At 40.0% G+C, this 18,486-nt stretch overlaps 1 protein-coding gene across 3 annotated transcripts in view; it reads right to left on the bottom strand.

Annotated features, from left to right (window-relative positions):
* Suz12 (SUZ12 polycomb repressive complex 2 subunit) overlaps positions 1–15,127 on the bottom strand; it is a 44,355-nt gene extending 29,228 nt beyond the window's left edge. Inside the window, exons 1-5 of one of the 3 annotated variants that reach the window (XM_076542978.1) lie at positions 14,628–15,127; positions 12,595–12,641; positions 12,449–12,513; positions 8,001–8,036; positions 6,063–6,131 (exon numbers count right to left, since the gene is read on the bottom strand). In XM_076542978.1, coding sequence (XP_076399093.1) covers positions 6,063–6,131; positions 8,001–8,036; positions 12,449–12,513; positions 12,595–12,641; positions 14,628–14,928 — 518 coding nt within the window. In that variant the 5' untranslated portion in view covers positions 14,929–15,127. The remainder of the gene's footprint in view (positions 1–6,062; positions 6,132–8,000; positions 8,037–12,448; positions 12,514–12,594; positions 12,642–14,627) is intronic. The other 2 variants (XM_006977537.4, XM_042282479.2) reach the window with 2 other exon arrangements.
* Between the last annotated feature and the right edge of the window lie 3,359 nt (positions 15,128–18,486).

The following is an 18,486-nucleotide window of genomic DNA, read 5'->3' as shown; positions in this document are numbered from 1 at the left end:
AAACATTATCTACAAAATAGAAGGGCAGAGAAGAGCTATTAATATAATAGTACTGTTTAAAATAATTTCTTTAATTGTGTAGTTCAGTGATAGAGCAACTGTCTAGCAAGCACACGGTCTTAGGTTCCATTCCTAGAACTACAAAGATCCATATGTACAAAGAATGACTTAATAGCATTCCTATGATAAAGACCATATCTTTTATTTATTTATTGAGTTTTTTTTTTTTTCAGACAGCATCTCACTATGTAGCTGTCTATCCTGGAACTCACTATGTAGACCAGAATAGCCTCAAACTCAGAGATCCACATGCCTCCTGACAGCTGGTTAAAGGTGTGCACCACTACGCCCAGCAAGACCATGTCTTCATATAGCCTCTAAGACCCTGAATTGACTGGTCACAGGCACCTTTTCCAGGCTCCTCATATCAGTCTTCCTGCTCTCTCTACTCAGACACCTTGGTCTCAAAGGCTGTTTACATAATGTTCATTTTTCCAGAACCACCTGCTCTTCCTCCCTCACTTAACTCCTATATTCATTTTTCAAATTTCAGCTTATTTCTCCAGACAAGATTTCCTTGGACATTACATTCAACAACTCAAACAAGAACGGTTTCTCCTGTGGTACACACTCATGTTTTCCTGTACTTTTCTTCCCCACCATTTATTTCCCTCCAAAAAGATGTGTTTTGCTCACCATTATATCCCTGAAGCTTAAATATAGTGCTTGGAACATGGCACACTAAGGAAGTGACACACCCCTCTGGCTCCAAATACAGATCCAAACCTTCTCATTGTAGAAAAAGATGCTTACCAAAAGGATGTTTATGAAAGGAAGATAAGTAACTCCAAAGTTTAGGTTTTAACAAAAACAGTGATAAAAGACCCGTTAGGACTAAGGATATCTCTGAAAAGTTAGAGAGCTTACTTCGCAAGCAACAAGGCCCTGGGTTAATTTCCCAGTAAGGCACACAAAGCAAAATAACTACAAAAACCAACTAATAAAAGCTCTATTCAGCAAGGGATAGTAGTGTCATATGCCTATAATCCCACCATAGTTGAAGCTAAGGCAGACAGGAGGATGATAGCAAATTGAAGACCAACCCAGGAAACATAGCAACACCTCTCAAATAATTAAAAAAAAAAAGAAATTCTAGTTGTGGTAACTTTCCTTGGGATTTCTTCAGCAAAGAGACGCATCAGAGAAATCTGGGAAGCAGGTGAGACCTCATGAGTCTCTAAAATTTGCTACATGCTTTGAAGTATGCTATTTTTAAAAATGCTACTTTTCCAAATAATTTGAATGACAGTTTTATCATTGTTTTAAGATCAAAATAACTCTTGTTTATTGAAACAAAGTAACATCTTAGAAAAGCAAAAACTGCAGGACATGGAGGCACACAGCACTCAGGAGGCAGGTGAACTTGAGAACAGCCAGGACTAAAAATCTTGAAAAACCAGAAAAAGGAGGGGGGGAAAAAAAAAAAGTAAAACCCATAACATGACTCACGATCCTTTTTTTGTCCATAATTTCTTCTTCTAACAAGTTTCTATAACTAATGTGTAAGACAGCTGTAGACCTAAAGTATAAAAAACCATGGAATATCAACTTGTTTTACATAGATGAATGTTAATATTTTGGTTCTATTTTTACTTGCCATAAATTTCAAAACTAAATTGGGAGTGTTGACCACACCTTTAATCCCAGCACTTGAGGCAGAGGCAAGGCAAATTTCTGTGAGTTTGAGACCAGCCTGGTCTACAAAGTGAGTTTCAAGACAGTCAGGACATACCCTGTCTCAAAACAACAACAACAACAACAAAAACTAATTTAGGCATTTATACTAGATTTTGGGTTGCAGTACTGTGATATTCTTGTGAATCTAGAAAATCCCCTTTAGTTCTGGGAAATGAAATACACTGGAAATGGAAATGGTCTAGTCTAATTCTGGGAAGTGTGTGTTGAAAGAACATGAATTCCTGCAGAAGACATTTAGACTACTAGAATTGAACAGACATAGCTGTGATCAAACTGAATGAGGTCCTCATGTCTGTGATAATGCAGAGAAGAGAAATGCTCCTGTATATGATTTAAGATTTTAAATTTAATTAATACCACGGAACAACAAAGATTTGTATTATTCTAACAACGAACTTGACAACAGATTATATAGTTTTTTATAGTACCAGCACTGGCATCTAAGATATCTTCCATAAACCCTGTGTAATAAATTAACACTACAATAAGAATACAGTTAATCTGAGATGAGAAGTACACTGAAACACGCTACCTCACTGAAATACACTACTGGGGAGTTTGAGGAGAACTTGAAAAAAACGTTCTCGGATTATCTTAGTACCTTAGGGAACAACACTGAGACAGTAGTATACAAATCTCAGAGGGTTTAATGATGAATTTGCTGTACCCAACTTGATCTTAAAGATCTAGAATTTGTCTTTCAAAACTGTGGGCAAGAGGCTGGGGAAATGCTTGACTAACATGCAGGCATGAGGACCAGTCCAGATCTACAGCATCCTCATACAAAGCCAGGCACACACTAGAACTCTAGCACTGGGGCTCAGAGTAATGCTCTGAAGCTCACTAGCCAGCCAGGGCTCCTAATTTGAGTGTACGTGGTATAGGTGTGTATGTATGTCTGTAGGACCTGATCTAAGGACTTCCAAGAATTTCATATAGCAAGGCAGGCACAGTGGCACATGCCTCTCATCCCAGCTCTCAGGAAGCAGAGGCAAGTAAACCTATGAGTTCAAGAACAGCCTCAGCCAAATTAGAAAATACCAACCTGACTGAGGTAATCCAGACTCAGAAGGACAAACATGGTATGTACTCACTCATAGGTGGATACTACATATATAAAGCAAAGGACAATCAGACTGCAACCCACAGATCCAGGGAGGCTACCTAGCAGGGGGGACTCTAGGATGACTGTGACTTATACTAAGTTTTGGCTTTGCCCAATCACTGGGCAAGTTTTAGTGAAACATTTCACTATTAAGATAAGAATTTGGCCGGGCCTTTAATCCCAGCACTTGGGAGGCAGAGGCAGGCAGATCTCTGTGAGTTCGAGGCCAGCCTGGGCTACCAAGTGAGTTCCAGGAAAGGCGCAAAGCTACACAGAGAAACCCTGTCTCAAAAAAAACAAAACAAAACAAAAAAAAAGATAAGAATTTGTACTGTATCAAGCTGATGAAAGAATATGCTGGCTCTACTTCTAGGAGGGGAGGCTAAAAATCTTTTTAGATTATGGATTAACCTATAGAAAAATGTCTGCCATAAATCAAACAATGAAGGGGAAGATGAATAGGAATCTCACCTACACAACTTAAGTAAAACATAGCTCTCTGAACAGATAAAGATAGGTTTCTTCTGTATCCCAGATTTAATCAATATTTATATGTATAATTCAGCTATTATTTGGCTTAAAGGGGCTTACTGGGAAATGTTATCATTTTTACTATTTTCTACAAAGAAAATATTTTCCAGTTTCAAATAACCCTGACTTTTGAATTATAACCTGTTTCTACGTTAAAAAAAAAAAAAGTCTGTATGGGAGAAAAAAATAAAAACCAGCCTGAGCTACATGGTGCATTGTAAGTCACTCAGATTTACATAGTAAGACCACCTAAAAACACAAAACAAGATTTATACAGCTATAGTAATTAAGACACTGAAGAATTGATGTCATGTGGAAAATAGAGAACAAAAAAGATAAAGTCTAAAAAAAGAATTTTATATAATCTACTGATATTTCTATGAATTGCAGTTCAAACCACTGGGTTAAAAGGAAGAAAATTACCAGAGGGCAAATGATCAGAAAGAACTGATCATTTCACATCAATACAATTCACAATTCCTTATAATACACATTCTTAGAGAAATGCTATTATACTTATCAAAGACACTGCTGCCACAGTGAGATAATAGTAGGGTTTATTATTGATAGAACTAAATTCTGGTAAGGAAGATAAAGAGATCATACTTTTTTTTTTTCTTTTTCAAGACAGGTTTTCTGTGTAGCCTTGGCTGTCCTGGAACTCACTCTGTAGACCAGGCTGCCCCTAAACCCACAAATCTGACCGCCTCTTGTTAGGAATAAAGGCATGAGCCACCACTGCCCAACAAGATCAAAAATTTTTACTGGCTCATTATTCTTATAACCTTGAAATGACTAGAGGGCAAATTTATGAAGGTAATCAGAAGAAAAAAGTTAGGTCATCAGATGAGGTTCTAACTAGACTATGACGCCCTAACACAGGAGATGCAGGCATGTGGTAGCACTACCACCACATATTAATATTAAAAATCCCTTAGGGCCCCCAGAGTTTTGTCAAAGGCAAGTGACCAGATAAGCATCTGAAATAAAAATATAAGCTCTGTGGATGGTACCACCCCAGGCTGGTGGTCCTCAGTGACAGCAGGCAGAGCAAGCCTTGGGGAGCAAACCAGTTAACAGCACTCCTCCACAGCTTCTGCTTCAGTTCCTGCTTTCAATGTCTTTCCCTTCTTGATTTCCTGCTCTGATTTCTTCAGTGATGAACTGTGATGTGGAACTAAGCTAAAATAAACCCTTTCCTTCCCAAGATGCTTTGTTTCATGGTATTTTTTATCACAGCACTAGAAATCCTTACTAAGACAATTATCTTATGTTGATTGGAAAGATATTAAATGGCACATGCTTGTTCTATACTTGGGAGGGTAATACAAGAAAAAGGGTTATAAGTGAGCCAGACTGAAAAAAGAAAAAAAAAAAAAGCAAGACCCTTTCTCCACAACAAAAACTTAGAGAAAAAGAAAATATACCACCACAAATTTTCTATATAAAGTTTTTTTTGAAGAAACAGAATATATAGCTAACTAGAGCACTTGCCTAACATTCACAAAAAACTGTATTCAATCTTCAATCTCCAACACAGAAGCTGAGGGATAGGTGGATGGAGAGTTATCCAGAATTTCCAGTTTCTACATTCTCCCTAAAAGTAGTCAATAAATAAATAGCACCTTAGTTCCTGGAATATTCAAAAAGAACAATGAGTTTTTTTCTTTTTTGGTTTTTCAATACAGGGTTTTTCTTTGTAACAGCCCTGGCGGTCCTGGACCTCATTTAGTACAAAAGGCTATCCTGGAATTCACAGAGATCTGCTTCCTCTGCCTCCCGAGTTCTGGGATTAAAGGAATTTGCCACCATGCCCAGCTAAAATTATGAATACTTTGTACTAAGAGATAAATAAGGATATAGAAAAAGGGGATCCCTCTTTCATACTTAATTTCATAATTACATAAAGCAGCGGTTCTCAACCTTTGGGTTCCAACCCTTTCACAGGGGTCACCTAAGACCACTGGAAAACACAGATATCTACATTAAGATTCATACATGGGCCAGATGGTGGTGGTGCACAATCTGTAATCTCAGCACTTGGAAGGCAAAGGCAGGCGGATCTTTGTAAGTTTGAAGCCAGCTTGGTCTACAGAGTGAGTTCTAGGCAGCCAGGACTACAAGAGAAACTGTGTCTCAAAAAGAACAAAAAATAAAAAAAACTTAACAGTAGTAAAATCACAGTTATGAAGTAGCAAGAAAAATAATTTTATGATTGAGGGTCAACACAATACAAGGAACTATATTAAAGGCTTCCTAAAGCATTAGGAAGGTTGAGAACCACTGACTTAGGGGAAACACAATACTTCAAGACACCTAGCACAAAGTATGTGTACCATAAATTCTAGTTGCCAAATCTCCGCACGTGAGGTAGTAGGATAAAGATCAAGCCTAAATTAAAATGCCAGAAATTAGTAAGAGATAAACGATGACTTATGTCCTAGAAAACAGTTTCTAACATTAGAGATGGTCAAACAGTCAGTCTTGAGAAATCTCTGCCAGACATGCTACAGAAATTAATTCCTGACTCATACATGTACCTGGAGCAACTGAATCTAAGGTTTTTTTTAAACTCCTAACAATCCTGTGTGATCACTAGGGAAATGGCCACTCTAATTGTCTCTTTCCTCAAGTGTATCACTTAATGTAAACTGACAGATTATCTTACCTATGAGATTCTTGCTCTCCTTTCATTTTCTCTACTTTTGATAACATATCATCAACTTTAAATGTTTTCCTGGAAAAAACAGATAAACATAATAATCACTTCTCAACTGGGGAAAATACAAAATTATACTGTAATAAGCAAAGTAGAAATTCAATTTTGATTATTTCAAGATAAACTAGATGGCTAGTTCATAACAATGCACACACTATTGAAACAATTTTTTATAATATAGTAGACACTCCTTCAAGTTCAACTGTAAATGTTATTTTTCATGAAACCTCCTATAATTATCTCCAAGTCATGAGTAATTGTCCTTACCCATGGCATTTAATTTTACTTATTTTTAAAGTCTCCTACATATAAAACCTCTCTTAAGAATTTTATTTCTAATAGGCTGTACGTTCCTGAAGGGCAGTGATTACTTTTTATAATAAGGCCTTAATTTTTTCCCCCCAGACAGGATTTCTCTGTGTAGTTTTGGAGCCTGTCCTGGATCTCACTCTGTAGACCAGGCTGGCCTTGAAATCACACAGATCCACCTGGCTCTGCCTCCCAAGTGCTGGAATTATAGGCATGTGCCACTGCTGCTTGGCTGGCCTTAATCTTAATAGGTATTTAAGTGCCTATTAAGTTGAGCCAAGCAAATGCAAAGTAAGCATATTTTTGGAAGACCTTTTTTTTTAGGAGACGGGTTTCTCTTTGGTTATCCTGGAACTCTTGAACTCAAGAGATCTGTCTGTCTCTGTCTCCCAGTGCTAGGTTTAAAGGCGGTGTGCCACCATGCCCTATTAGAACATCCAGTATCTATTAAGCAACCCAATAAATATATATCAGCTCCATGGTTATTCTTTTTTATCTTTTTTGAAATAGTGTCTCACTCTGTAGCCCAAGCTAGACTTGAACTCAGGGCAACCCTTCTACCTCAGCTGCTCAAATCCTGGGATTACAGTATGAACCATCACACCAGACTACAAAAAACATAACTGAAAATCATAAAACATCCTCAAAGGTTATTGGCAAATTTTCAGCTGAATGATATGCCACAACAAAAAGATTAAATAGCAAAAACCAGTAACAATAAAGTTAGGGCACATTCCATTCAATCATAAAATTATGTATGCACCTTTAACCTGACACTTAATTCTTTGGGGTTTTTTTTTTTGTTTGGTTTTGTTTTTCGAGACATGGTTTCTCTGTGTAACAGTCTTTTTTTTTTTTTTTTTAAGATTTATTTATTTATTATGTATACAGTATTCTGCCTGCATGTGTCCCTGAAGGCCAGAAGAGGGCACTAGATCTCAATACAGGTGGTTGTGAACCGCCATGTGGTTGCTGGGAATTGAACTCAAGACCTCTGGAAGAGCAGTCAGTGCTCTTAACCTCTGAGCCATCTCTCCAGCCCTCTCTGTGTAACAGTCTTAGCAGTCCTGGAACTCGCTTTGTAGATCAGGTTGGCCTGGAACCCACAGAGATCCGCCTGTCTCTGCCTCCCAAGTGCTGGAATTAAAGGCGTGCCCTACCACTGGCCAGCTACACTTGATTCTCTCTGTCTCTCTTTTAATTCGGAGCTGAGGACTGAACCCAGGGCCTCGCGCTTGTACACTTGATTCTCGATAGAGGGCCTTGTTATACAGCTTGAGCTGGCCTAAGACTTACTATGTAAGCTTGAGCTGGCCTCAAACACAAGGCAATTCTTAGTCTTGAGGACTGGGTTACAAGCATACCTCACCACACCTGGCTTAACCTGCCTAAGAAAATACAAATTCCACCAGCCCCTTCAAAAATAAAAGCTTAAATAAAATCTTCCAAAGCAATGAAAGTTGAATGGATTACAAAATATGCCTCATCTTAGTTCTCAAAGTGAACTATGTTCTCAAGATAGAAGTTAAAAATGAAACTTCTTGGGTTGGGGATTTAGCTCTGTGGTAGAGCACTTGCCTAGCAAGTGCAAGGTCCTGGGTTCGGTCTTCAGCTCTGAAAAAAAAAAGAAAAAAAAAAAACTTCTAGTAATTTGTTAATCAGAATGTTTAACAAATGTTTCTCTTTATACAGATATTTTCAAAATTAGTACTTAAAAAATTCAATGTAGTCCACATTCAGTTATAGTTTTTAAAAAAAAGATTTATTGATGTATTTTATGTATATGTATATATGCTCAATTTGCATGTATGCCTGCATGACAGAAGAGGGCACCAGACAGAAGAGGACATCAGATCCCACTATAGATGGTTATAAGTAAGCATCGTGTGGTTTCGGGGAACTGAATTCAAGTCCTCTGGAAGAGCAGCCAGTACTCTTTTTTGGTTTTTCGAGACAGGGTTTCTCTGTGTAGCTTTGCGCCTTTACTGGAACTCACTCTGTAGCCCAGGCTGGCCTCAAACTCAGAGATCCGCCTGCCTCTGCCTCCCAAGTGCTGGGATTACAGGCGTGCGCCACCACCGCCCGGCGAGCAGCCAATACTCTTAACCACTGACCCATTTCTCCAGTCCCTTAGTTAGTTTTTTAATCCTTATGTGTAGATAATAGAAATTACAGACATAGAAGGCTTACTCTTTAAAAACAACCCCCCTTCAAACAGGCTTTTGACAAGTAGCCAAAAACTTGAGATCCTCCCTTCCGTGCCCTTCAATATCTTATACTACAAATAGGTACCATTGGGTCTGATCAAATACTCAACTACTCTAATAATAAAAATAATAAAAAGTATCTAAAGGCTGGCGGCGGTGGCGCACGCCTTTAATCCCAGCACTCAGGAGGCAGAGCCAGGTGGATCTCTGTGAGTTCGAGGTCAGCCTGGTCTACAGAGCGAGATCCAGGACAGGCACCAAAACTACATAGAGAAACCCTGTCTCAGAAAAAAAAAAAAAATGGGGGAAAGTATCTAAAGGAAAGTGCTAGTAAGAACACATTACAGTAAAACATTGACAGAACAGTATTAAGTTTCTGTATTTTAGGTGAACAAGAACATTCTCCACTAATGAAAGATATTTTTTTTAAATCTCTATCTCTAGAATAACAAAAAAAAAATCAATTTTAAAGTTTTATCATAGAGCCTAGTAGTACTTTAGAAAAAAGTCTATTTTCAATCTACAAATAAGAGAATATACAAATACAATAAGAAAACTGAAGGATCTTTTAGGCTAATTACAAAGAACTATTCAGTATAAATATTAAAGGAAGGTTTTTTATTACTGGAAATATTTAATAGTAACTTTTTTATAACTAAGAAAAAATTTAAATTTTGTCTGCAGAGAGAAAGGTAAGATTGAAAAATCCAAGCATTTCTTCCAACACTGAGTTTCATGTGGGTGAAACCCATCGAACTGAACAGTAGCAAAGGTTTGACATAGGTGAGAACAATCCAGCCTTCCATAGAGAAAAAGGAAGAAACCACAGAAACACAGCACCTCTCCAACTCCAAGCACTTCTGTAGAAAGGCAACCTCATACTACAGATGAGATTAACAAAGAAAATGGTACCATAAGGTTACCAGTAAATAGAATGATTAAAATTACACAAACTTTGGGGTGTGGGGAAGGCGACATACTGGGAGGGCTCAGAATAACTTAAAAGATATCTAATAAAATAGATTAAATAAAAAGACCGTTCTTGAGTCAGGTGTGTAGTTGCATGACTGTATCATAGTACCCTAGAATCTGAGGCAGGAGGATAATAACTTCCAGCACCAGCTTGGGATACACTGTGAAATCACTTCCCAAAATGAATGAATGAACGCACAAACAAAAGCATTCACCTCATTTTTAACTCTACTATCTCATAGTAGGGTAAGCCTACAGTATTTGAATAAAAACTCCAAATCTTCTATGAAGTAAGACTGAAGTCTGAGTCTAACAAATACACCAGAATTAATATCATAACCGATGGCATGACTTTAAAGCAAGTAATATGGACTAAAGATGTAGCTAAGAGGTAAGAGCATTTGTCTAGCATGCCTAAAATCTTGTATTCAATTCCCAACAGTGCCCTTCCCCACAAAATACTGTTATACTGATTTACATATTATACATAAATGCAAATGTAGATATTTGCTGTGCAACATAAACCTTCAGTCACTGATGGCAAAGACCACTCATCTAAAGATCATATTCCTAAAGTCCTAAAATCAGATGTAACAAGAGAATTAAGTAATCCATATGTATTTTGTGAGAAAATAATCTAAATGAGATTTAAATGTTTCTACGCTAGTAAATTTGCTTCAAAATCTCTCAAAGACAGTTCTTAAAATCCAAAGGGTGATAATCAGAAAACTGGTTTCTACTACCAAAATTTTGCTTTGTTTTTGAGACAGAATCTCATTATGTAGTCTTGGCTATCCTGGAACTTGCTATATAGACCAGGCTTGCCTTAAACTCACAGAAACCTACCTGCCTCTGCCATTCCAAGTGCTAGGATTAAAGGCATATGCTAACCATGCCCAGCACAACCAAACTTTTTATGCTGTCTCTATCGGCACATAATATATCCCATGAGACAGTCTAATAAGCAAACATCATGAAAATGATGTGTATTCAATCTACTTATAAATTAATCCAAATTTAGGTTTTTGTTGTTGTTTTTTCCTCGACAGGATTTCTCCATGTAGTTTTGGTGCCTGTCCTGGATCTCGCTCTGTAGACCAGGCTGGCCTCAACCTCACAGAGATCCGCCTGGCTCTGCCTCCTGAGTGCTGGGATTAAAGGCATGTGCCACCATCGCCTGGCCAAATTTAGTTTTAAAAATCTTTATCACTTTTAAAATCAAAACCAGGTCATATCCTAAATAACTATATTAAAAAACTTTAATAAAAAAAGTTAAGTTCACAAAGTTCTACGAAATGAATCAAGAATAATGAAACTACAGACCACAATCAAATCTGGCTTACTGTTTTTGTATAAGCCCACAGGCGAAGAATGGGTAAATAGCTGATCTGATGATAGAAACTATGAATCCTTAAAATTAAGTAAGTTTTTCTTTACTCAAAGAAACCAAAAAGGATTCTATACTTCTATTAGAATATACGTTGTACCCTTATATAGCCAATTTCATTTATAAACACTTTTCTCTTTATATTAACTACCTAGAAAATATTCTTTTGTTTGTTTGTTTGTTTTTTGGAGACAGGTTTTCTCTGTGTAGCTTTGAAGCCTGTCCTGGAACTTGCTCTGTAGACTAGGCTGGCCTTGAACTCACAGAGATCCACCTGCGTCTGCCTCCTCTGCTGGGATTAAAGGCGTGCACCACCACAGCCAGCAACCTAAATAATATTCTTGATTTTGTCTTCTGGCTACAGGACCCTAAAATATTTACTATTCCTTTAACAGAAAAATTTGGTGAATCTTGGCACATATCAAATAATGTATTAGACAAAAAGTAGACAATCTAATTCTGTTGCCTAATTTGTTATTTTCTTTCTAGCTATGAGTGCTTAGCAACTTTTATCTATTAAATGCAATTCATTTCTCTTACATTTCAATTATTTGTAGTAAACTGTGATGCATTTACAAAACTATATCTTGCCCTAGAAATGCCTTCACAGTAACCAAGATTTTCCCAAGAAGTTTTTTTTTCTTTCTTTTTTCTTTTTTTTTCCGAGACCTGTTTAGTTTCTAATGTATTGAAGTAGCTGAATGGTTTCATTAAGTCAAGACCATTAAAATAGATAGGTGTGGTGGGTGGATCATACCTATAATCCCAATACTGGGATGGAGGCTGAGGCAGAATAGCCACAAGTTTGGAGCCAGTATAAGTTATATAGCGAGTTATCAGGCCATGTCTACCTAACAAGACCCTGACTCAACAGACAAACAGTAAGACTATATAGATACAAAAAGTTTAATGGAAGGTCTTTCTTTTCAATTTAAAGTTGTTCATTTTGATATACTTAATAGGTAGATCTTGCACATAAATCAAGAAACTTGATTTCCGTTATTACCTTTACTAAACATTACACAGTCAAAGTTCCTACAGTAAAAATAAGTACAACATACCCAGGCTCTGCTTTAAGACCAGATAATCAAAACATCTTATTTTTAGACACCCTTCTATAAACTTCCAAAGTATCAAAGACAGATAGTTACCCTGAGCCCTTGAGGAATCATTTAAGTCCTAGCAACCAAACCTGAAAATAACTAACAAAGAGTAAAAAATAAGAGTCAGTAAAATCACTTCACTAAATAATTTCTATTAGAGAAAAAAACTAATTACAAAAATGATACTTTTAAAAGATGATTCCAAATTCAACTAGTTGCTCTTTCAATTTTCATAATATTTAACTAGAACTTTTAAGACAAATTTTCGAAGAACTCTCTCCTGAGAATCTCTCCCCCACTCTAAAATAAAACTTTCTAGTAGTTCAATCAGCTCGAAATAAAATTCATAAAATGTACCTTTTGATGTTTGTTCTGGAGTTTCGATGAGACATGTAAGTAAGAGTTCTGTGCAAAAATATTGGCTATAAAAAATTAAAAATATTAAAATTACAGGTGAAGTTATAAGAATGAAATAATATTGGTGAATTTCATTGACTACTTACTGCTATAAGATTTCGTGTTCGAAGAAATCTATAGATCTGTGTTGGTTCTGGGTAACAGGAAACAAAATCCAAACATTATCTTTTTAATGAACTTGTTAATAAACCATCAACCCAGTCCATGCAACCCACACTCTAACCAGCACAAAACAATCTTTGTGGAAATAGTGTACTACCTGTTTATACCCAGGATATTAGTAAGCACTAAAGGCCATTCAGTAGTCTATAGCATAAAATCCTCTTCCCTCCCCCTGCCACCCTGTCTCCCTAGATATATTTACAATTTCAAACTAACCCTAAGGTAGCCGACATTACTGTGCAAAAGCAAAGAACAGTAAATTCATTTGATGACTTACTCCATTCCCTCCTCCAAAGTACTTTGAGATCGCTCTATTCCACAAAAACTTATTAAAAGCCAAACATGGTGAAAATTTCATTCTAACTGGCCATTACAAAAACTTGTAGTAACTAGCCAAAATTAAATAAAACTCTTTCCAAACATTCTAATACAGATATGATCAAAATCAGGATTATAAAATTCACTATATTTTAAACTCACAATTGATAGGTCCCCAGAGCAATCTTTTTAATACTTAAATTTTAGATTTTTATAAAAGACAGGTTAAAGTTAAAAATACATTTTCATAACGCCATTCCAGTGATATTACTGAGTTACGAGAATCACATTTCTTTGAAGAGTATTAATCTAATTATGACTACCTAAATTAATAAGTATATTAAGAACTTAAACGTCCAGAAACTGAAATCAATATCAGAAAAAAATAAGACCTAATTCTTAATGAGAAATGATTTCTCACAGGTGGACTCCTCTGAAAACAATTAGTTAAAACCTTTCTAGAGGATTGATTTTCTCCTAACATTTACAAAGTTTTCAATTTCCACTTAATCTCCCGTTTAGTTTTAGTTTCAAATTAAACTAAAAGGAGATATTTTAGAAGAGGTACAAACAAGCGTGTTTATTTTTATGACTGTCCTTCAGTTCCGTTTCCACTTAAAAGCTTTTCAGATTTTTTAAAAAGTATATTAAGCAAAAGAATAATGATTTCTGAAGCAGGTTCAATATCTGTCTCAATAAAAATCGAAATTATTTGTATTAAATTCCAATTAGAATTTCATGAAGCACTAATGAGAATGAAGGACAGTATTAAACAATGTAAAACGTCTTTCCAAGCACAGCTGATACCATGCCCATAACATATGCCACGGTAATATTGTAAATAAAGACATTCGACGGTAAAGCTGAGTTTATTCAAGTTGCTGTAAAATACTTCGCTAGAAGACTGCCCAAGAGCGAAGCAAAACAACCAGGATAGAATATCTATTAAGTAGAAATTTTATTTGTAGTCATAATGTTGTTTAGAAATTCTATTGTTTGTTTCCAGACACTGTGCTCCCCTTTCCAAGTAAGTCATAGTTTCGCCCTCCACGCATCTTTTCAAACAGAAAACTGAGATAAGAAAATGTTCTGGAATTAAGACACAGTTCCGAGGTTATCCCCGGAGAAGACGCCTGCCCATTCTGTCTCTCAGTCTACGTATCCATAAAATGGGCGGATAGGTTTGAAAGGCTTAAGGCTTCCGAAGGTGCCGTGTTAACTAACACGCAGCCCGAGGGGGTGCGAAGGCATTTCGGACCAATGACAATTTCCTCGGCTTTACTGCACTCGCGCCCGCACAGGATGCTGCTGCATCTTGTCCCCCCGAAACCTACAACTGGGACCCCGGTACTTGTAGAGTAGGGAAGGGATAAAAGAAAACACGAACTCGTCTCGGGCTCGGGCTGCATTCAGTTCAACCGTCACGTCCTCACCTCAAAGGCGGCTCTGAACGCGGGGGCCCCGGGGCGAACCTCCCGGGAGCCAAGGACCTGCCCGGGACCCCGGGAGCCGGGACGTCCCCCCTCATCCCTCCCCTCCACTCCCAGACCAAGTGCACTCTCCGAAAGCCCCGGCGGAGCGCCCCGCGCCCCGCACGCTCGAGAGGGGCGTTCGTCCTCTCGAAGCCTCCCGCACTCACTCTCAAAGGCCTGGAGGAAAAGCTCGTGGTCAGCCTGGACGTGCTCCATTTTCGGCTTCTTCACCGGTAACACCGCGGCCCCCGCCGCCGCCGCCGCCGCCGCGGCCGCCGAGGAGGAGGAGGAGGCCGAGTAACTGCCGCCGCCGCCGCCTCCACAGCCCCCGCCGCCGGATTTGCCGCCCGAAGCCGCCGCCGCCGCCACCGCCGCCGCCGCCGCCGAAGCCCCGAAGCCGCCTCCCCCGGACCCCGCGCTGGGCCCCGAGCCGCCCCCTCCCCCACCGCCGTGCTTCTGAGGCGCCATCGCGGTTCCTGCCTCCTCCCCCCGCCAGCTACCCGCCGGGCGGCCCCGGAGAGTGAGCGCCCGCGACACCAACCGCTCGCCCCAGCAGGCTCCGGCGGACCGAGGGGGGAAGGAGGAGAGAGGGGAGGAGAGGGGAAGGGAAGGGAGGAGGAGAGGAGGGAAGGAGGGAGGAGAAAAAAAAAAAAAAAAAAGTGCCTCCTCCGAGCCCCGCTCCGCTTCGGAGGCCGCTCACCCTACCCTGGCCTCGCTCCGCCCACTTCCCCGCCCGGCGCGCTGATTGGCCGACGGGAGCGCGCGCCGCCCGGCCGCCCAGCCCGTTGGTCCGCGGCGTCCCCCGTCAGTCACGCGGAGGCGCTTCTCGCGGAGGCGCGGCTTGGTTGGCCCGTGCGCGCTGCCGACCGCGGGCCCGGCCGCCTCTTTGAACTGAATTCGCGGGAAAATTAGGGGTCGGAGCGGCCTTCCTGCTGGTCCCGGTGCATTGTGGGCAGAGGGGGACCCGGGAGCGGATTAGCGAGCCGTTTCTCGCCTGGGGAGCGTCGGCCGTCGCCGCCCCCCCGCGGGTAGAAGACCCCCCGAAGAGAGGCGGGTGTCCGAGGAACCCGGGGCGAAGGCGCCTTGGACAGGAGCTCGGATACTCGGCCGATCCCCCAGACTGTGTGGTCTTTAGGAAGTGGCCGGCCCCGGGCTGCATGTGTGCTCACAGTCTCTTCTCGGCGGAGGCGGGAGGGAACCGGAGCCCCTGTCCCCTCGCCGCCACGTGCCCCAAGGCGCCCGTGGCCGACATCCGCGAGCGCAGCCACGGGCTTGTCTCGGCTGCCCGCTCGCCCCACGAAAGGGAGCGATCTGTTTTGTGGCGGCGGCGGCGTGTCTCGAAAGAAATAAGGAGACCCCCCCCCCTTTTTTTTTTTTTTTTTTTAAATAGGTGCTGGGAGGCTTCAGGATCCTTCCCGATTGTGATCGTGGTTTCTGCACGTGATGCGAGCGAAGTAGATACTAATTTTCTCCTCCCAAGACGAAGTGGGGACGCTTCTTGAGACTCTTCATTGTACTGTCAAAAGCTTGTGAGGGGAGTCCGTGTTTGGAGCGTCTTGCTTGGAAAGTTGGATGCACAGGCCCGACTAAGTCTTGTAGTACAAATTGGCTTACAGTTGAGCTAATACGCTGAACGACTTGAATTTCAAGTTGGACAAAATCAGCAGCCAATATTTTTAAATTTAAAAAGATGTATTTTATGTGTGTGACTGTGCCTTCATGTAAGTCAATACCATGATTATGTGCTGTCCTTGCGGGCCAAAAGAGGACGTTGGAGTCCGTGGAACTGGAGTTACAGATGGTTGTGAGCCTCCAAGCGGGTGCTGGGAATCGAACCTAGGTCTTCTGAAAGAGCAGCCAGGGCTCTTAAGTGCAGAGTCATATGTCCAGCCCCAGCCTATATATATATAGTGGGTGACCAGCTCCCACATTTATTTACCCCAGGGACTCTTGAGAAATGAAGAATAAGAGACTTGGGTAGAAATAAAGAGGGGAGAGAAACAAATAGAAACGCAAGATAGCCTCAGGTGGGCCCGGATCCTTATCCACCAGAACTTTATTCCAAAGGGGTATTTATAACAATGCCAAGGGAGGGGCAAAAGACGCCCCCTTGCTAGATACCGCCAAGTGTAGACCCTTCCAAACACCTGGTACTCAGCCCCATGGTCCAATCAACCTCTTATGCAGTCCTGTTGGGTACAGCCATTAGGAAACCCAGATGGGCTCCAACACTGTGTGTGTGTAATATATATATATATGGTTTTTCGAGACGGTGCCTGTCCTGTGTCTCTGTAGAACAGGCTGGCCTTGAACTCACAGAGCTCCACCTGCCTCTGCCTCCCGAGTGCTGGGATTAAAGGTTTGCGCCACCACCGCCCTGCCCAGCCTGTATTTTATATTCAGACAAAACTGAGTGCTCTCAGGTCTTTGTACTAGTCTATGTATTTAAAAATATTTCCCCTGCAAAATAGGTTATATAGAACTTTTTCTTTAGAAAAAAAGTACATCTCTGATTAATGCCATCCCACTGAGATTTCTGAAGTTTTAGCTTCCCATCTTTTGCTTTATTGTATTGGGAAATTCAGTCGGAGTCTGGATAATTAAATCACTCTAAGCAAATCCCAAAATATCAAGTTACAAACTAGAGTGCTAATTTAACTAACCATAAATATAACTGTCAAAATGCTACCCCTTCATCGTTTGTCAGGGCTCTGTTGTAGGGGAGGAAAGGATGCAGGGACAGATACAGTCAAATAACCAAGTGAAAGATTATCATGAATCTTTGATGAAAAGAGAAATGGACCTGAGGGATTTGGGGTATTCTTAAAGGAAATGGTAGTATCAGGCTTTGATGTGATGGTATACATCTGAGCTAACCAACGTTGATCATGAAGAAGCCAGCTATCCGTAAGAGAGGCACTCTTTTGTTGATAGGTTCTCACTTTTACATTCTTTATCTAGAGATAAAGATTCTTTATTTGGAATGCTAAAAAACTTTGATTTCAGGCAAACTGGAATTAACTGGGGTCATTTTAGTGACATTGTCATCTTAATCAGATAGGTAAAGCCACCTATAGGCTGGTCTTGACTGTGGATGACTTTTTATTACTTGGGATGTAAGTGCTTTTGAGATTTGTGATGCCAACTCACAGTCAATGATACAGATGTTTAAACCCTCTTCCAAACAATGAATCTGGGTTACTTTCTAAATGTTACATTTGTTTTTCCCTTCATGCCATATCTGTTGAATGTAAACTACTAAAATCAAAGGCCATGCTCCATTTCTCTTACGTTTCCTAGCACGTGTCTGTAAGGAGAGAATAGTAATTGTTTCATCACTTGCAATTGTCAATATGCATTTATAGATACTCACTCACTTTTTTCATAACGATCCTATGACACTGGCATTATTTCCATTTTACGACTGACAAAACAGGCTGAGGGAGGTGAAATGGCTGGTTTATTTAGTGACTCTCTATGACTTCAATACCATTTCTCTATGCACTTTTTACAATAAAAAAAAAGTTAGCGTATTTTTAAAATTCCTTTCAGACAGTCTAAATAGCAAAATAAAAAAGTGATAAGTCAGATCCCCAAGTTCGAGGCCAGCCTGGTCTATAGAGTGAGTTGCAGGATAACCAGGGCTACACAGAGAAACCCTGTTTTGAGAAACAAAGAGTGATAAGTTAAGTTGCATTTTGAAATACTGAGAGAACCATACAAAGCAATACAGAAATAGCTGTTATTAGCTGGGCGGTGGTGCAGGTGGTGCATGCCTTTAATTCCAGCACTCAGGAGGCAGAGGCAGGTGAATCTCAAGTGAGATCTACAGAGTGAGATCCAGAACAGCCAGGGTTACATAGAGAAACCCTGTCTCAAAAACAAAACAAACAAAAACAGAAGGAAGAAAGACCTGTTATTTCTCTTGATAGCAAAACCACAGAAATGGCTAACACCACTGTGATTTCTTATCCATATTAATAATTGAAGGAAATACTAAATTTCACTTAGAGATTAAATAAAGAC

This window comes from Peromyscus maniculatus, chromosome 8 (genome assembly GCF_049852395.1).
Source record: "Peromyscus maniculatus bairdii isolate BWxNUB_F1_BW_parent chromosome 8, HU_Pman_BW_mat_3.1, whole genome shotgun sequence".
Lineage (NCBI taxonomy): Eukaryota > Metazoa > Chordata > Mammalia > Rodentia > Cricetidae > Peromyscus > Peromyscus maniculatus.
This window is presented reverse-complemented; position numbering and strand designations above follow the sequence as displayed.